At 48.0% G+C, this 12,833-nt stretch overlaps 1 protein-coding gene across 1 annotated transcript in view; it reads right to left on the bottom strand.

Moving 5' to 3' along the window:
• The window catches only part of DIP2C (DIP2 acetate--CoA ligase C (putative)), a 136,753-nt gene that overhangs the window by 90,236 nt on the left and 33,684 nt on the right, over positions 1-12,833 (bottom strand). Inside the window, exons 4-7 of the mRNA XM_019631543.1 lie at positions 11,866-12,075; positions 4,456-4,590; positions 1,935-2,054; positions 138-335 (exon numbers count right to left, since the gene is read on the bottom strand). Coding sequence (XP_019487088.1) covers positions 138-335; positions 1,935-2,054; positions 4,456-4,590; positions 11,866-12,075 — 663 coding nt within the window. The remainder of the gene's footprint in view (positions 1-137; positions 336-1,934; positions 2,055-4,455; positions 4,591-11,865; positions 12,076-12,833) is intronic.

Here is a 12,833-nt window from a genome sequence, read left to right on the forward strand (position 1 = left end):
GGTGTGTGCAGTAAGCCACCTGGAGCGGCAGGTGTGTGCAGTTAATCACCAGGGAGTGGCAGGTATGTGCAATAAGCCACCTGGAGTGGCAGGTGTGTGCAGAAGCAAGCAAAGGCAGCTGAGCATCATGGGATTACCATAAGTGAGGATGTACAGGGGCTTCCCATTCGTGTCCATCGTGGTCAAGCACGGGGCCTTTGGCGAGATAGTCCCCCATCGCTGTAACGCGGCCTCTAAAGATGGGGGCCAATTCGTAACCACACCAAGCTGTTCTCCACGCATGGCCAACATTTGTGCTCCTTCTGGCTTTGGCTGGTTCGGATCTGGTTGTTGAACTAAATACACGTGAACACAAGAGGTTTTAAAAAAAATTACACCCATGTCAGCATGATCACGTTTTTATCCCTTTGAAGAAGCTAGGACATACATACTCAAGGCCTAAACGTATTAGAGCATGGAAAACACGCACATGTGCTTTTCTAGAATCATGGAATGGAACGGAAGCACTTAATTCTTACAATTTCTCCAGTGATGTCAGGTGAGGTACCTAGGAAGACCTGAGCACCTCTGTGAACTGACAGCAAGTAAAGCTATGTATTTGAACATGCCTCGAGTACAAGATTGTAACGCTTAGGTTTAAAATGTCAACTATCAACATATGAGGTATGATTAAACAATACGGTGAATTTTTAAATTAAAAAAATCATTACAGTAAAAGAACATTGCCATTAATCCCCCTCAAAATACCCCCCTTGCTTTCAACACACTTATCCCATTGCTCTTGCCACTTTCTGAGGCAGTTCTGGAAGTCCTCTTTCATGTCTTCAGTTGCACTATTGTGGCTGCCTCGATGTCCTGAATCATTTTGACTTTGGGGAAGAGCCAGAAGTCACATGGTGCCATATCCGATGAATAAGGTGGGTGAGGACACACCATAATGTTTTTATTTGACAGAAATTGCTGTATACCAGAAGTGATGGGTGACATGAAGCGTTGTCATGATGGAGGATGATTTATGGCACACTTTAAAACACACCTGCTCTCAACTGTAGCTCACATCTGACTGATTGCACTGAACAAATTGAAAGTTGTCACACACTGTTACTAAGGTTCGATGTGCCGCTTCCTGTATTGAAGATCCCTGCCTTTCTGTTGGATGGCACTCGGCAGCAGCATTCACCGTATTTTGTGATCGCACCTCATATATGAGTAATTCTGTACTCCAAAGAGCTCAAATCTAACTAAATTATATTCTGCCATTAAATACTGAGATATAAATTTAAATTTACTAGAACTACTTTGAATAACAAGCACAGATATTTCCTTGAGTAAAACAAAAATAAATACTTCAAAATGAAATACAATTTGTCCAAGACTTTAGAGAGATGAGGAACTAAGACTTTTCTTTTTGCTCCTAGAAGAGGTTTCTCTCAGTTTGTGACGGGCAGCTTCCACATGCTAGAGAGAATCAGCTGGGTCTTCCTGTGGTGTAAAGAACAGAACTAGGGGCTTGCGTTGGATGTGATAAGCATGCTTTGCTTCCACTTTTGGGGTTTGTGTTAAGAGGCTCATGAGCACTCGCAGGCTCAGACATCAGCAAGCTCCTGGATTCGTAAAGTGGGGGTGGGGAGAAGCTGCTTGCTCTCTGAATGCCTCCTAGGCTTATTGTCAGGGGACTGCATCACTGTTGGCAAGGTTTTCCATGATTTACTTGCATGTCTGAAACCTGAGAGTATCCTTAGAAAGAGGCCTGGCTCAGGGGACGGTACTTGCACACCTTCATGGAAACTCCAGTCTCCAGAAAGAGTCCTGCCATATAGTGAATGCCAAGGTTATTGTCCTTAAAAAGTAAAATATCCTTGCTGGAAAAATATCATAGTGTATGGAATCAGGGGGCCATCAAAATCAAATGGGGCGGGAAAGGGTCCTCTTACCTTCTAACAACTCTTCAAAGTCGTCAACGAAGAATTCCCGTAAAGGCGGTCGTTTCGGTCGTTTGAGGGTGTTGACAAGCTGCTGAATTTTTGCTGATACCCGGCTACTTACTGGCACTCCTGAAACAGAACCCCAGGCAGAAGGACTGACTTTACCACACTGAACAAGCACCACAGTGCAGTGGCTGCCATGTGCCCGCAGCCCCATCGCAGGGATGGCCTTGAGACCGATGTCCCTCAAAGCACCACCTAGGACGATGTGCAGAGTGAGGACATTCTGCTACGTGACTCTGCTGGGAAGCTGCGAGAGGCAAAGACACAGCAGACACGATTCTGCTTCACAATGTTATGGGGCATCCTGTTCTCATAATGTTGGGAAGACTGGGCAGGGTCCCACCTTCAATTCCTAAAACAGAGTCTGTCACCTCCTCACTCACAAGGTCTCAGGTCCCCTCTCTCAACAGGGATCAGAGAGCTGATGAGAGGCCGTCTCTCCTGAGACCACTGGTGTTCGGCCTCCTGGGGCCAAGAGAACATTCTGTAGGAGACACAAATCCGGGTGCCTCAGAGCGACTGCACTGCCCCTCACCGCCCCTCACCACCCCTCATGACCACCGGGTCCCTCCAACATCTCACTTCCGTTCTCCTGAGTGAACATTCAGGCAGTGCATTTTAGAAGCGCATCAATGAAAGTCTCTAAGTTCAATTTCTTGCACAGAATGCTGGCATATATTTATCCATGAGCACTGAGGAAAACTAACTCCACATTATATAATACATTTATTATAACAACGAATGTGACATCATTTTGAAAACTGAAGAAGTGAAATGATCACTGAAAAAGGCAAGGACTTTTAAAAGTTTAACATAAATCAAATTAATGAACAAAAAGCAGCACCAAGATGCTGACATCTTCGGTGGTCACATGCGCCCACTGCAAGGGACTCTGTGACCATGGTTTGGGCACTGTGCAGTCTGAGAACCATGGCCTGAGGGCGTCTTCCTGTAATTACCGTGGCAGTGCCCACCTCCTCCACTGCAGGCATCATAGAAACAGACCTCAGCCTTTATAATGAATACGACAGAATTCAAGGAAAACTTTCTATCAAATAAAAAGCACTTTAACAGATCTCCTCAAAACCCTTCATGGGCACCTTCAAAGTTGAGATGTGAAATATTTTGTAGTTTTGAAAATATATAAAAACACACACAACACAGACTCCTCAGTATCTGAACACAGTGTTTCCCCAGTAAATAGTTAGACCTGATTCGGTCCAGACCAATCCAGGTTATTTCACAAGGCCACTGCTTCTCCAGCTGCATTCAGAACATGGAGGACCATCCAGGACCTGCCCAAGCTTCCAAGGTGGGATCTAGGGTATGGCCCAGAACCTGCTTTCTGACAAGTGCCCCAGGGGATTCTGATAGTTGGGGTCCTCACACGCTGAGGAAAACTGGACAAACATGCTTCATGGAGTCACAGGGACACGTCTAAACCCACCAGGAGGGCGGTGGAAAGTGATGGACCTCACAATTTAGTAGATTGTTGAATCTACTAAAACAGCAACAACCAGAAGAAGAGCAATGATCAACTTAATAAACAGTGAATTTAGTGGAGAAGTAAAGCAAACACTGAAACTGAGAGCATTCCAGGAGAACCAATCGAATTGGAAACTGGAGTGACTTCAAACACACAAACAGGGCTCACGAACCCCAGTGCCTCTGGGCTTTGGCCATCATGGAGATGCCTGCTGCCTGTGGGAGACTGGGTCCAGGCCTTCCTAATCACCTTGGAATCACACAGTGTCACAGGACATGCCACAGTGAGGAGGATGCCACACTGAGGCCACGGGAATAACATTTCATGTCATCATCGGAGTCTGTTCTTACTTTCATGGCCCTGGAAAGACTGAGACTCAGGGAAAGCAGAATAAAGCACGTGGTCCACGTTCACGCCTGTCGCTGCAGGTCGGATCACAGAAACGGCCCCTGTCACAAGAGCTCACCAAGGTTAAAGCTATGAGGAATAAAAGAGAACCCCTACTGCTGTATTTTATCAAATCACTAATCTTCTTTCCAATATAGAGAAGAAATGATCCTCTTTCTTCCAAAGTCTAAAGCACCACACTGGCCCACATCTGTCAACTACTTTGTTCATGTCTGACTTCACCCTGCCCTTCTAAGTAACCATTCACAGTAGTGACCCTTGTACACTAATATGTTAATTGCTGAACCAACATTAGTTGTTCATAAGCAAGAACATCAAAATCTTATCCAATTTCCTTCCCATGACCAAATTCCTACAACATCATTGTTGTTTTCCTACAAGGAGTAACTCCTGGCAAACTTGGAGACAATGTGCTTTGCCGGGACTGTGCCACTTTCTACGGGACGTGCATAAAGGGCTTGGTAAATTAGATTCAGCGAGCTTTTTACTTAGAAATGCATTCAGTTGTGGGCTGAAAGGCAAGTTAGTGGAAGTCCTCCTACAAAGGAGGGAGGGAGGAGCTGGGAGACGTACCATCGCCAGTCTCCATGAGCTCGGCGTTGCCATACTTTGGTGCTATCCGCGACGTGGCTGAGCCTTGGGGCCTCTCTACTTGTATCGCGTGCTCCGAGGTGTATGTGGTCACGTCAGGAGGTGCAGAGTGGTTTTCTGTAACGAAGCACATCACAGATTCCCTGATTCTCAAGGCAGAATTATTCTGAAGGAAGCAACAGGGTTTCAGAAACTGCCATATTCTACGAGAGACCGTGATTCTGAATCAAAGTCTACTACAGAAATCTCAGTATAAAGTGACCCTTAAGATAATTTAAACTGCAACAAAGTGAGGCAAAACTTCAGACATAATAGCATAGTAGGTCCCATCAATTTAACTAAAGTAACATTTTAAGCAGCCAATGGAAAAAGAGATATTGTGAGTTGTGCGTCCACAGAAGAGCCATTTTCCCGTCACAGTTGCAGCTGCTGAGCTCAAGCTTCAAGGCAGAGCTTGGGTTCAGCTGGCTCTGGAGATTCAAGCCCTCTCTGGACAGCGTCCCAACCTCTCTGTGCCTCAGTGTCCCCACCTGTCATATAGGGATGGTGGCGACTTTCTTGCAGGGGACATTAGAAGACATATGTAAGGATCTCAGGACACTGCTTGGTAGAAGGTGAGCACTGGGCGTCTGTGTGCGATGTGTGTGCCTCGGGTGCGGGTGCACAGCAAGACCTGCAGCAGCCTCCGCACAGCACTCATCAATGACGATGTCGGCACTCAGTGGTTAAGTGGGAGGGCACAGCTGTTCAATAAGGCACTCAGGAGAGCAGTTAGATGACACTACCAAAGACATTCTCTTCAATTCAGCACCTAAAACAAAAGCAGCTATAATGTGAGCTCACTGCATTTTGATTTTATTCAGATTCACTGTGTGTGAGTGACGCTGTAGCCTCATGATGGGTTGACAGACGGCCAGTCCATCTCCATGTTGGGCAGCAGGAACGTTGCCATGTTTCCACTTTGAAGCTGGGAAAAATAATGATTCTAGTACATCTGGTGATTAAAAAATAGGAATAGTGACAGCCGGGTGACTTCAAAGTGCTTTCCTAACTTATTTAGATGTCACCTACCCTCCCACTCCCTTTTGAACTCCTCACACGTGCTATCACTGTGGGGCCACCGACCCGGCAGCTGCATCTGTTAGGAAGCCAGAAAGACACTGCAGGGACACACTGCACCCTGTTATTCTGATGATGGTCAGGACCCCAACTGTTTAACCGGCTACCTATCTTTGGGGTCCTTAAAAGAACCTTGTGTGCAACAGATGCTCAAGAAACACCTATCAATGGGGAAGAAAGTGTGGAGTCAGGCTGAAGGAGCAGGTACATAGGTCTGTGATGCTCACCAGCTCCAGGCAGGAGGTCAGGAGGCCACGTGCACCAGGAGCACTTAGAAGATTAGGCCCCTCAGCAGGGTGGAGCTATGTCCTGAGCAGACAGCCCACTGCTCCTTAAATCAACTTCCCAGTAATTTTAAACCAAGAGAAAAATGGTGACCACCCTTCCAGCCACCCGCCTAGCGTCACCTCCACTATGAGCACCGCTTCACAGCTACCATGACACCCTCACACATGCCCCCACAGGGTGCACTCTGCCTCAGCCAGCCCTGCTTGGCTTTTACTCTCAGCTGCTGACATGAGTCCCTGAGAATGTGCAATGAAAGACGGGCACAGGGAAAGAGGGCAGGGGAGTGCATTCGGCCACTTTCACAACAGTCTGCACACTGCTTTGGCGCCGTGAGTTTCAGGGGTCCCGCCTTACACAGCGCTTCAGTCTCTTACTCTTCTAACAAGCCACCCCGTCACACAGCTGTTTCTGGATGTGATCATTTCAGGGTCCCTGCTGACCTGCTTTGGTAACCCTGCTCTCTCTGCTTGTGCAGGTGTCTAGCTCAGGTGGGCTCCATGTCCTATTCAGAAGCTGAAGTCATCTACCCATGGCCCACACTGTCTACTCTGCAAGTCTGGGGGCACAGTTCAAAGAATGAGCAGATAAGTTACAGACAGACATGTCTGGTTCTACCACCCACTGAAAGGTAGCATTCTTTAATTCTAACTGCATGAATTGGAACCCCTGGGGTCAGTGGTGACAGATCCATTTTCAGTCTCCTTCTAAATGAAGAGAAAAGGAAACCTGGTTTTCTTATGTAGAAAGCAACGTGCTCATGGTTCACTGACTGACAATGGACTGTGAGTGACGCGTTCAAAGGAACCCAACCTTTGAGTTGGCTTCCTACAGTTAACTCAACTGCCGTAGTCATTGCGAAGAAAGGAAGCAATAGGGGTCCCTGTGACACAGGCCCTCGGCCTACCAAGTCTGCCCAGCTGGCCCAGCTCCCTAAGAGGTCATGACCATGCCCCTCATGTGTTGGTGGCAAACCAGGCCCCTGGATGAAAACGTGCAGGTGAACAAAGTTCAACAGTGACGAACAGTGATGCTGGAGGAGGAGCCGTGCTGCGTCCCTGTGCCACCAACCAGAAGGGGAGACTTACATGTTGGTTTCAACAGTGAAGGCCACTGTCCAGCTCATGGAAGGCACCTCACAGAGATGCTCCAACTGGTGTCTCAACCAAAAGTGACAAATGACAATACGTCACGTGAGGATTTATCTTGTTCCTTTAATAACCACTGAGGAACAAAACATACTTGGTTTACCTTGTCTTCTGTTGCAGATTAACTTTTCTCGGGTGTTTATGTGAGCATGACTATGAGCATGTAAGCGTGTGTGTGATGTGTGAGCACATGTTAGCATGTAAGAGCATGAGTGTATGTGTGAACGTGTGACTGTGTAATGTGTGTGATGTAAGAGTATGAGCCTATGCTAGCATGAGTGAGCACAAGTGTATGTGTAAGCATTGTGAGTGTGTGATTGTGTGCTACGTGTATGCTAGCATGTCAGTGAGCACGTGAGCATGTCAGTGTATGAGTGAGCATGAGTGTGAGCATGTGAGTGTATCTGTATGTGTTAACGTGTCAGTGAGCATGTGAGTCCATGTGTAGGCATGAGTGTGAGCACTGAGTGTAGGCATGTGTGCATGAGTGTGAATTAGTGAGTGTATCTGTGAGTGTGTGTGAGCCTATGACACTCACAGCTGCTTTTTGGTGGCAGACAAATCACCTGGGGACTAGCCTGAAGATGCTCAGAAAAGGGCTCAGGGTTCTGTGTTCCCACTCTCCTTTCAGCCGGTGTCCCATCAGTGAGGGTCAAGCTCAGGTTATACAGATTTTCAGACCAAGAATCACCTGTCCCCTACCTTCACACATGCAGGACAGTCACACAGTCGACTGGTAGATATATTGTAGGAAGTATATTCTAATGTGAGAACAGGAATCTCCAACCTCAGGAAACGGCTTTCTGGTTTATATCCACAAATGCAAACTCATGAGGGAAGCTCCAACTGTCACACAGCCCACAGAGGGGTTGGAATGGGGACGCTGAAATCTTCAGTGTTTATGCAGTGTCACTGTGCTTTGCTGGAAAGAGCTCTCTTTCCGTTTGTAACAAGCAATAAAACAAAGATGCCGAGCAGACAGCGAGACCACAGTGTCACCCAGGCTGCGCTACCCAGCCAGTGGGAGTCTGACTCATCAGCTGGGTCCCTGGGGCATCCCGTCACCTCTCTAAGCCTCACTCCACACTATGGCTGAGGGAGCAAAGTGACACCACGCCTAACACGCCACACTGACGTGATTACTGCCATCCTGCATCAGGCCCGGGTCATTTCTCCCCTTGCGTGGGGACCCTTCCTCTCAAAAGCTCCAAGAAAGAATCTGTGACTCACGTACATAATGGTGGTGGCCATTACGACTCTGAGGTAAACGCATTTAAACACTGGAAAAAGTCGTAGAAGTAAACAAGAGGTGGGTTCTCTCACGTACACCCAGGTATGGGTGAAGTCAGCAAGGCACCCCTGCACAATGGGGTGTACAGAGGATGAAGGGCTTAGATACTCGTGGGTCCCCAAATCATTACTTTGATTCTAAGTATAAAGTCTAAACAAACAACGTCCATTTTGACAGGTAAAAATCTCCAAAGCATTTTTGGGGGAAAGAGACAGGGTCAGATCTGGGCCCTAATAACACCAGCAGGACAATGGGGTCCAGGGTGGGGCCAGGGGCATTCTGGAAAGTGGGCTGCTGAAGGACTTCATGATGGGACATGCACACGTGTGAGTCAGGGAGGAGCAGGTGGCCTTACAAACTGTGGGAGTGGATGAAATGGGCAAGAACGTAGAGAGAGGGCAGGAAAGGGCCACCTGCGGGGGGAGGGGACCCGGTGTGGGGCTAGCAGAAGGGGGCGGGCTGGGGAGAGGGGCGGTCAGGACCCAAAGTGAGGGTTTGCCCACAGCAAAGCTAAGGGGCTTTATGTACCGCTGAATAAACCTGATAACACAGGATTAGAGGACGGCATTGGGACCTAACAAACACTCCCAGTCACGCCAGCTGGTGAGATGTCCCTCCCTCAAGCTGGGGCTTCTTTCCTACCGACTGACCCAACGAGCCGCAAGAAACGTGTACTTGACAGAGGAGGCTCCTTTCTGCCTGGCATTTCTACGGCAAAATCCTTTTTCTTTCTAGTTGAAACAGAGAGCGTAAGGCCCACGAGGCCTGAAGTCCTTACCTCCGGGGCCCTTGCAGGAAAAGCTCGCTGCCCAGCTTGTGATGATGAAGCTCTAGCTGCAAGGACTCCCCAGCTGGGGTAGGGTGAGGGGAGGCAGGGAGCCCCCAGCCCCAAGCCATCATCACCATCCTCAACATGTACTTGATATTTTAAGACTATAAATGTTTAAAAGCATCAATAGAGAGGTTATAAAAGAATTCTGATATTTTGGATGATTATCCATAAATAAACTAGGTAATTTATCACAGCGGTGGCCATTCGAGCCCTCTGAATAAACTCCCTAGAGAACCCGAGTCTAGATCAGGCTCCAGGCCCCTCAGGCCTGGGCGTGAGGCGGCCTCTGGCTTCTGTCCTCTCACAGGACCTGAAGAGACTTCGCTTGTTGATGCAAACAGCACACACAGAGAGCAGCGTTCACATCAACAAATTCTAAAAGATTCTGGAAATGGTAATTAGTTCCATGAATATGTGGCTAATGATAACGCATCCCCAACACATGACTATGAAACCCACACATGACGATGTCCCAGATGTGCCAGTTAACAAAGGGTGACAGAGACCTGACCTGTAGCTACAAAAACAGACCAGCTCACGCAGAAGCCTCTTTAACTCCCTAAATATACAAAATTTGGTTCTGAATGTATAAGAATGTTATTTATCTGCTCTGTTCTTATTTCTTAGTCTAACAATCTATTCAGTTTTTCTTCAATTTCTCCACTTCTACCTAGAGAACTAATTCCATAATATCTTCCTGTTGTGCTCTTTACAAATGTGCCTCTTGATGTTTAAAATTGTTCCAGTGATTCTGGTTACTCTAAGTTATGCTCCTAAGCTTTGAGGGCTGACAGAATATTCCAGAGACACGAATCCCTTCTGCTCCAGTTGTCTTTAGAACGTTAGGTGCAAAGGTCCTGAGTAAGCACATTGTGATAAAGATTCAGAACTTTCTGGTTCTCGCTGTGCAGAGAGGGCCTTCGGGAATGGAAGGTGTCACTGTGCCTGAGGCGCAGGGACCATCTCAGAGCAGGTCTCATTTGCCTGCGTCACAGGTGTGCACAAGTCTATCCTCACATCTCAGGACGGTGACTTCTTGGTGGCCCCACTGTCAGTGTCGTATGTGTGACACTAACAGCATGTCATGTGAGACAACATCAGCAGACAGAGCTGTGGGAGCAGGATGACTGCACATGAAACCTGCTTGACATGGGGACAAGCGTGTGCGTCATGATGAGAGCCCACTAGGGCCTGGGGCTTTGCTCCAACACGACGTCTTTAGCCTCCTGTTCTCCTCCCCCGGGGGGCAAAAGACAGTCTGCATGTCACTAACACCTGCCCTCAATGTTAGAAGCACAAGCTGACGGTTCATTTTGCCCTAACTTCCTTAAAAGGCGCCCACGCGCGCGCACACACACTTTATTTTTAGGTTCTCAAGCTCAATAGCAGGTCAAATATTGCCAATTCTGACTTTTACTTCCTTTGCTTTGTCATAGGAACAAGGGATTTTAATTCTCATTTTATTATTTTGCCACGGCTTTCCTTCAAAACCATATTTTCTCATATTTACAGAAAATCCCCAGATAGTCTAGGAACTTATCTTTGTGCCAAAATAGAAATCGCTGAAGTGTCACACACTCAGGAGCTATATTTAGGCTACACTGAGACCCATGTACATGAGTCACGCACCCTTTTATGGTCTGGATGAATTTAACCCTCCATGCCTTCGTTCCCTCTGGCACTCCACGTGCAAATTCACATAGCGAGAAACAAATGCAGTGATTCATGTGCTCAAATGATGTGTTTTCTTTGTTACACTCTGGCATTCGCTTGGAGGGGACTCAGTCACAATCACACACGTTTCCAGGGCTGGGTGAGTGGCGCACGTGAAAGAACAACCCCATGCCAGAGCCCTGTGTGGGTGCCGGACCACGGCCACTGGCTCAGGCTCCAAATCACACAGGAAGACACTTTGCCACCTAGAAATACTTAACGGTCACACATTTCCATTTAATTTTTAACTTACTGTGATTTCAAATGGAGGTTCTCAGGGCACGTTCACCAGCATACATGTTGCTAAAAACATGTTACACTGAAACTTAACACTACTTTGCATCTGAGTGTTACTTTTAAAAATTTGGAGGAACTTTCCTATTTTCTCCTTTTACTGACAACAGTTCTGAGGGACAAAGGAAAGAAAGAACTCCAGTAAGCAGCGACTTCGGAAGATGCAGCGTTCACATGAGCACCGAGACCAGACCCTGCGTCCTGCCCCCGCACGCCTGGTCTCATTCCTGACACTACTGTAATGAACCGATCCAGCCTGCGTACATGTCCCTTCCACACCAGACAAGGCCTCGTTTCCATGGAAAAATGAGTGACCAGCACACATGGATGCAGGAAAGCGTGTACCCCGCTGACCCGCCTGAGGAGTCTTCCCGCTCACTCCTCTCGTAGTTCTTACCTAATCTCCTTTCCACACTATCACCAGCCAGTTCAGGCAATGCTTCCTAACTGTGCTTTTTCCAACACAGAAGATGTCACTTGTCATAGAACCTCCATACAAGGTGATTTCCAAGGTCAAAGCAAAGTCACAGTCAAGGCCCACCTAGGTGCATACTTTAGTGTGAGCAGGAAGCACGAGAACAGACACGGCCACCAGCGTCCCTGTGGAGCAGACGAGTCCCTTCCCGAGCAGAGACTGCGGCTCCAGCGGGAGGACACCTGGGAGGGTGACCAAGGGCAAGACAGGGCACAGAGCAGGTGGGAGCACTCACCTATGTGCGTCTGGGCCATGACATCCGCCAGCCGGTGGGCAGTGCCGCTGCCCCCGCTCTGGGTGGACGAGGATGATGTGGTAGACGTGGTGGAGCCGTGGATGGCTTGGCTAATCCAGTGCTCCATGTTGATGCTGCCCTGGCTGGAGGTGGGCGTCCCCTGCGAGTCTCCCTGCACTGAGCCCTCGTCGTCCGAGCCAGAGGAGGTATCTGTGGGACAGGGCAGAGCTGCAGTGCGGCCGAGCCAGGAAGCACACTCTGGCCCAGCCCCCAAACAAAGACCTGCTGCACCCACGCTGCCGCCATGTCGCCTGGTCACCCGAGGCCATGCCACAACTCACACAAGTTATGATTCAGTCTATGAAATGTTTCGTCCAAAACGCCTCCAACTGCTACAAAAAGGGTTCCTGACATTATGATCTTGGACTAAGACTTACTCACGAATTCTCTCCACTCATCAGTTTGGGAAGAAACAAAAGGTGTTCTTTGCACAAACACATTGAGCAGGTGGCCACAGGCAGCGTTTACTCAGATACGCTTAACTTTCATGCGTTCCAGAGTAAGACTTTTTGTAGCCCGTGATTAGTCCCGAGGGGGATCTCTGAGCTGTGACTTAATTTTAAGCGCAGTCTGAGTGCCAGACAGCCCTGCGCCTCCCCAAGGAGCGAGGTGCCAGCGAAGAACACAGTGGGTATGGGAGGTGCCACACAGGGCACTCCTGGTCATCCACCTGCACGCGCCAGGCCCTCCTCCTTCCAGGGGACAATAATCATCACGTGCACTTTATGGACCAGCAAAACGTACTTACTTTTACACCTGTCTCCTAAAAATTTTTTCATTGTTTATTTTTCTATCTGTGAAAATTATTCATCTTGGATTGAGAGAAAACATGTCATTTTTCATTAAAATTAAGGAAAATATTTTTTATTTAATGTCTTTTCACTTAGCAGCAAGGTTTTCTTTCCTTT

This window comes from Hipposideros armiger, unplaced genomic scaffold, assembly GCF_001890085.2.
Source record: "Hipposideros armiger isolate ML-2016 unplaced genomic scaffold, ASM189008v1 scaffold_1004, whole genome shotgun sequence".
Classification (NCBI taxonomy): domain Eukaryota; kingdom Metazoa; phylum Chordata; class Mammalia; order Chiroptera; family Hipposideridae; genus Hipposideros; species Hipposideros armiger.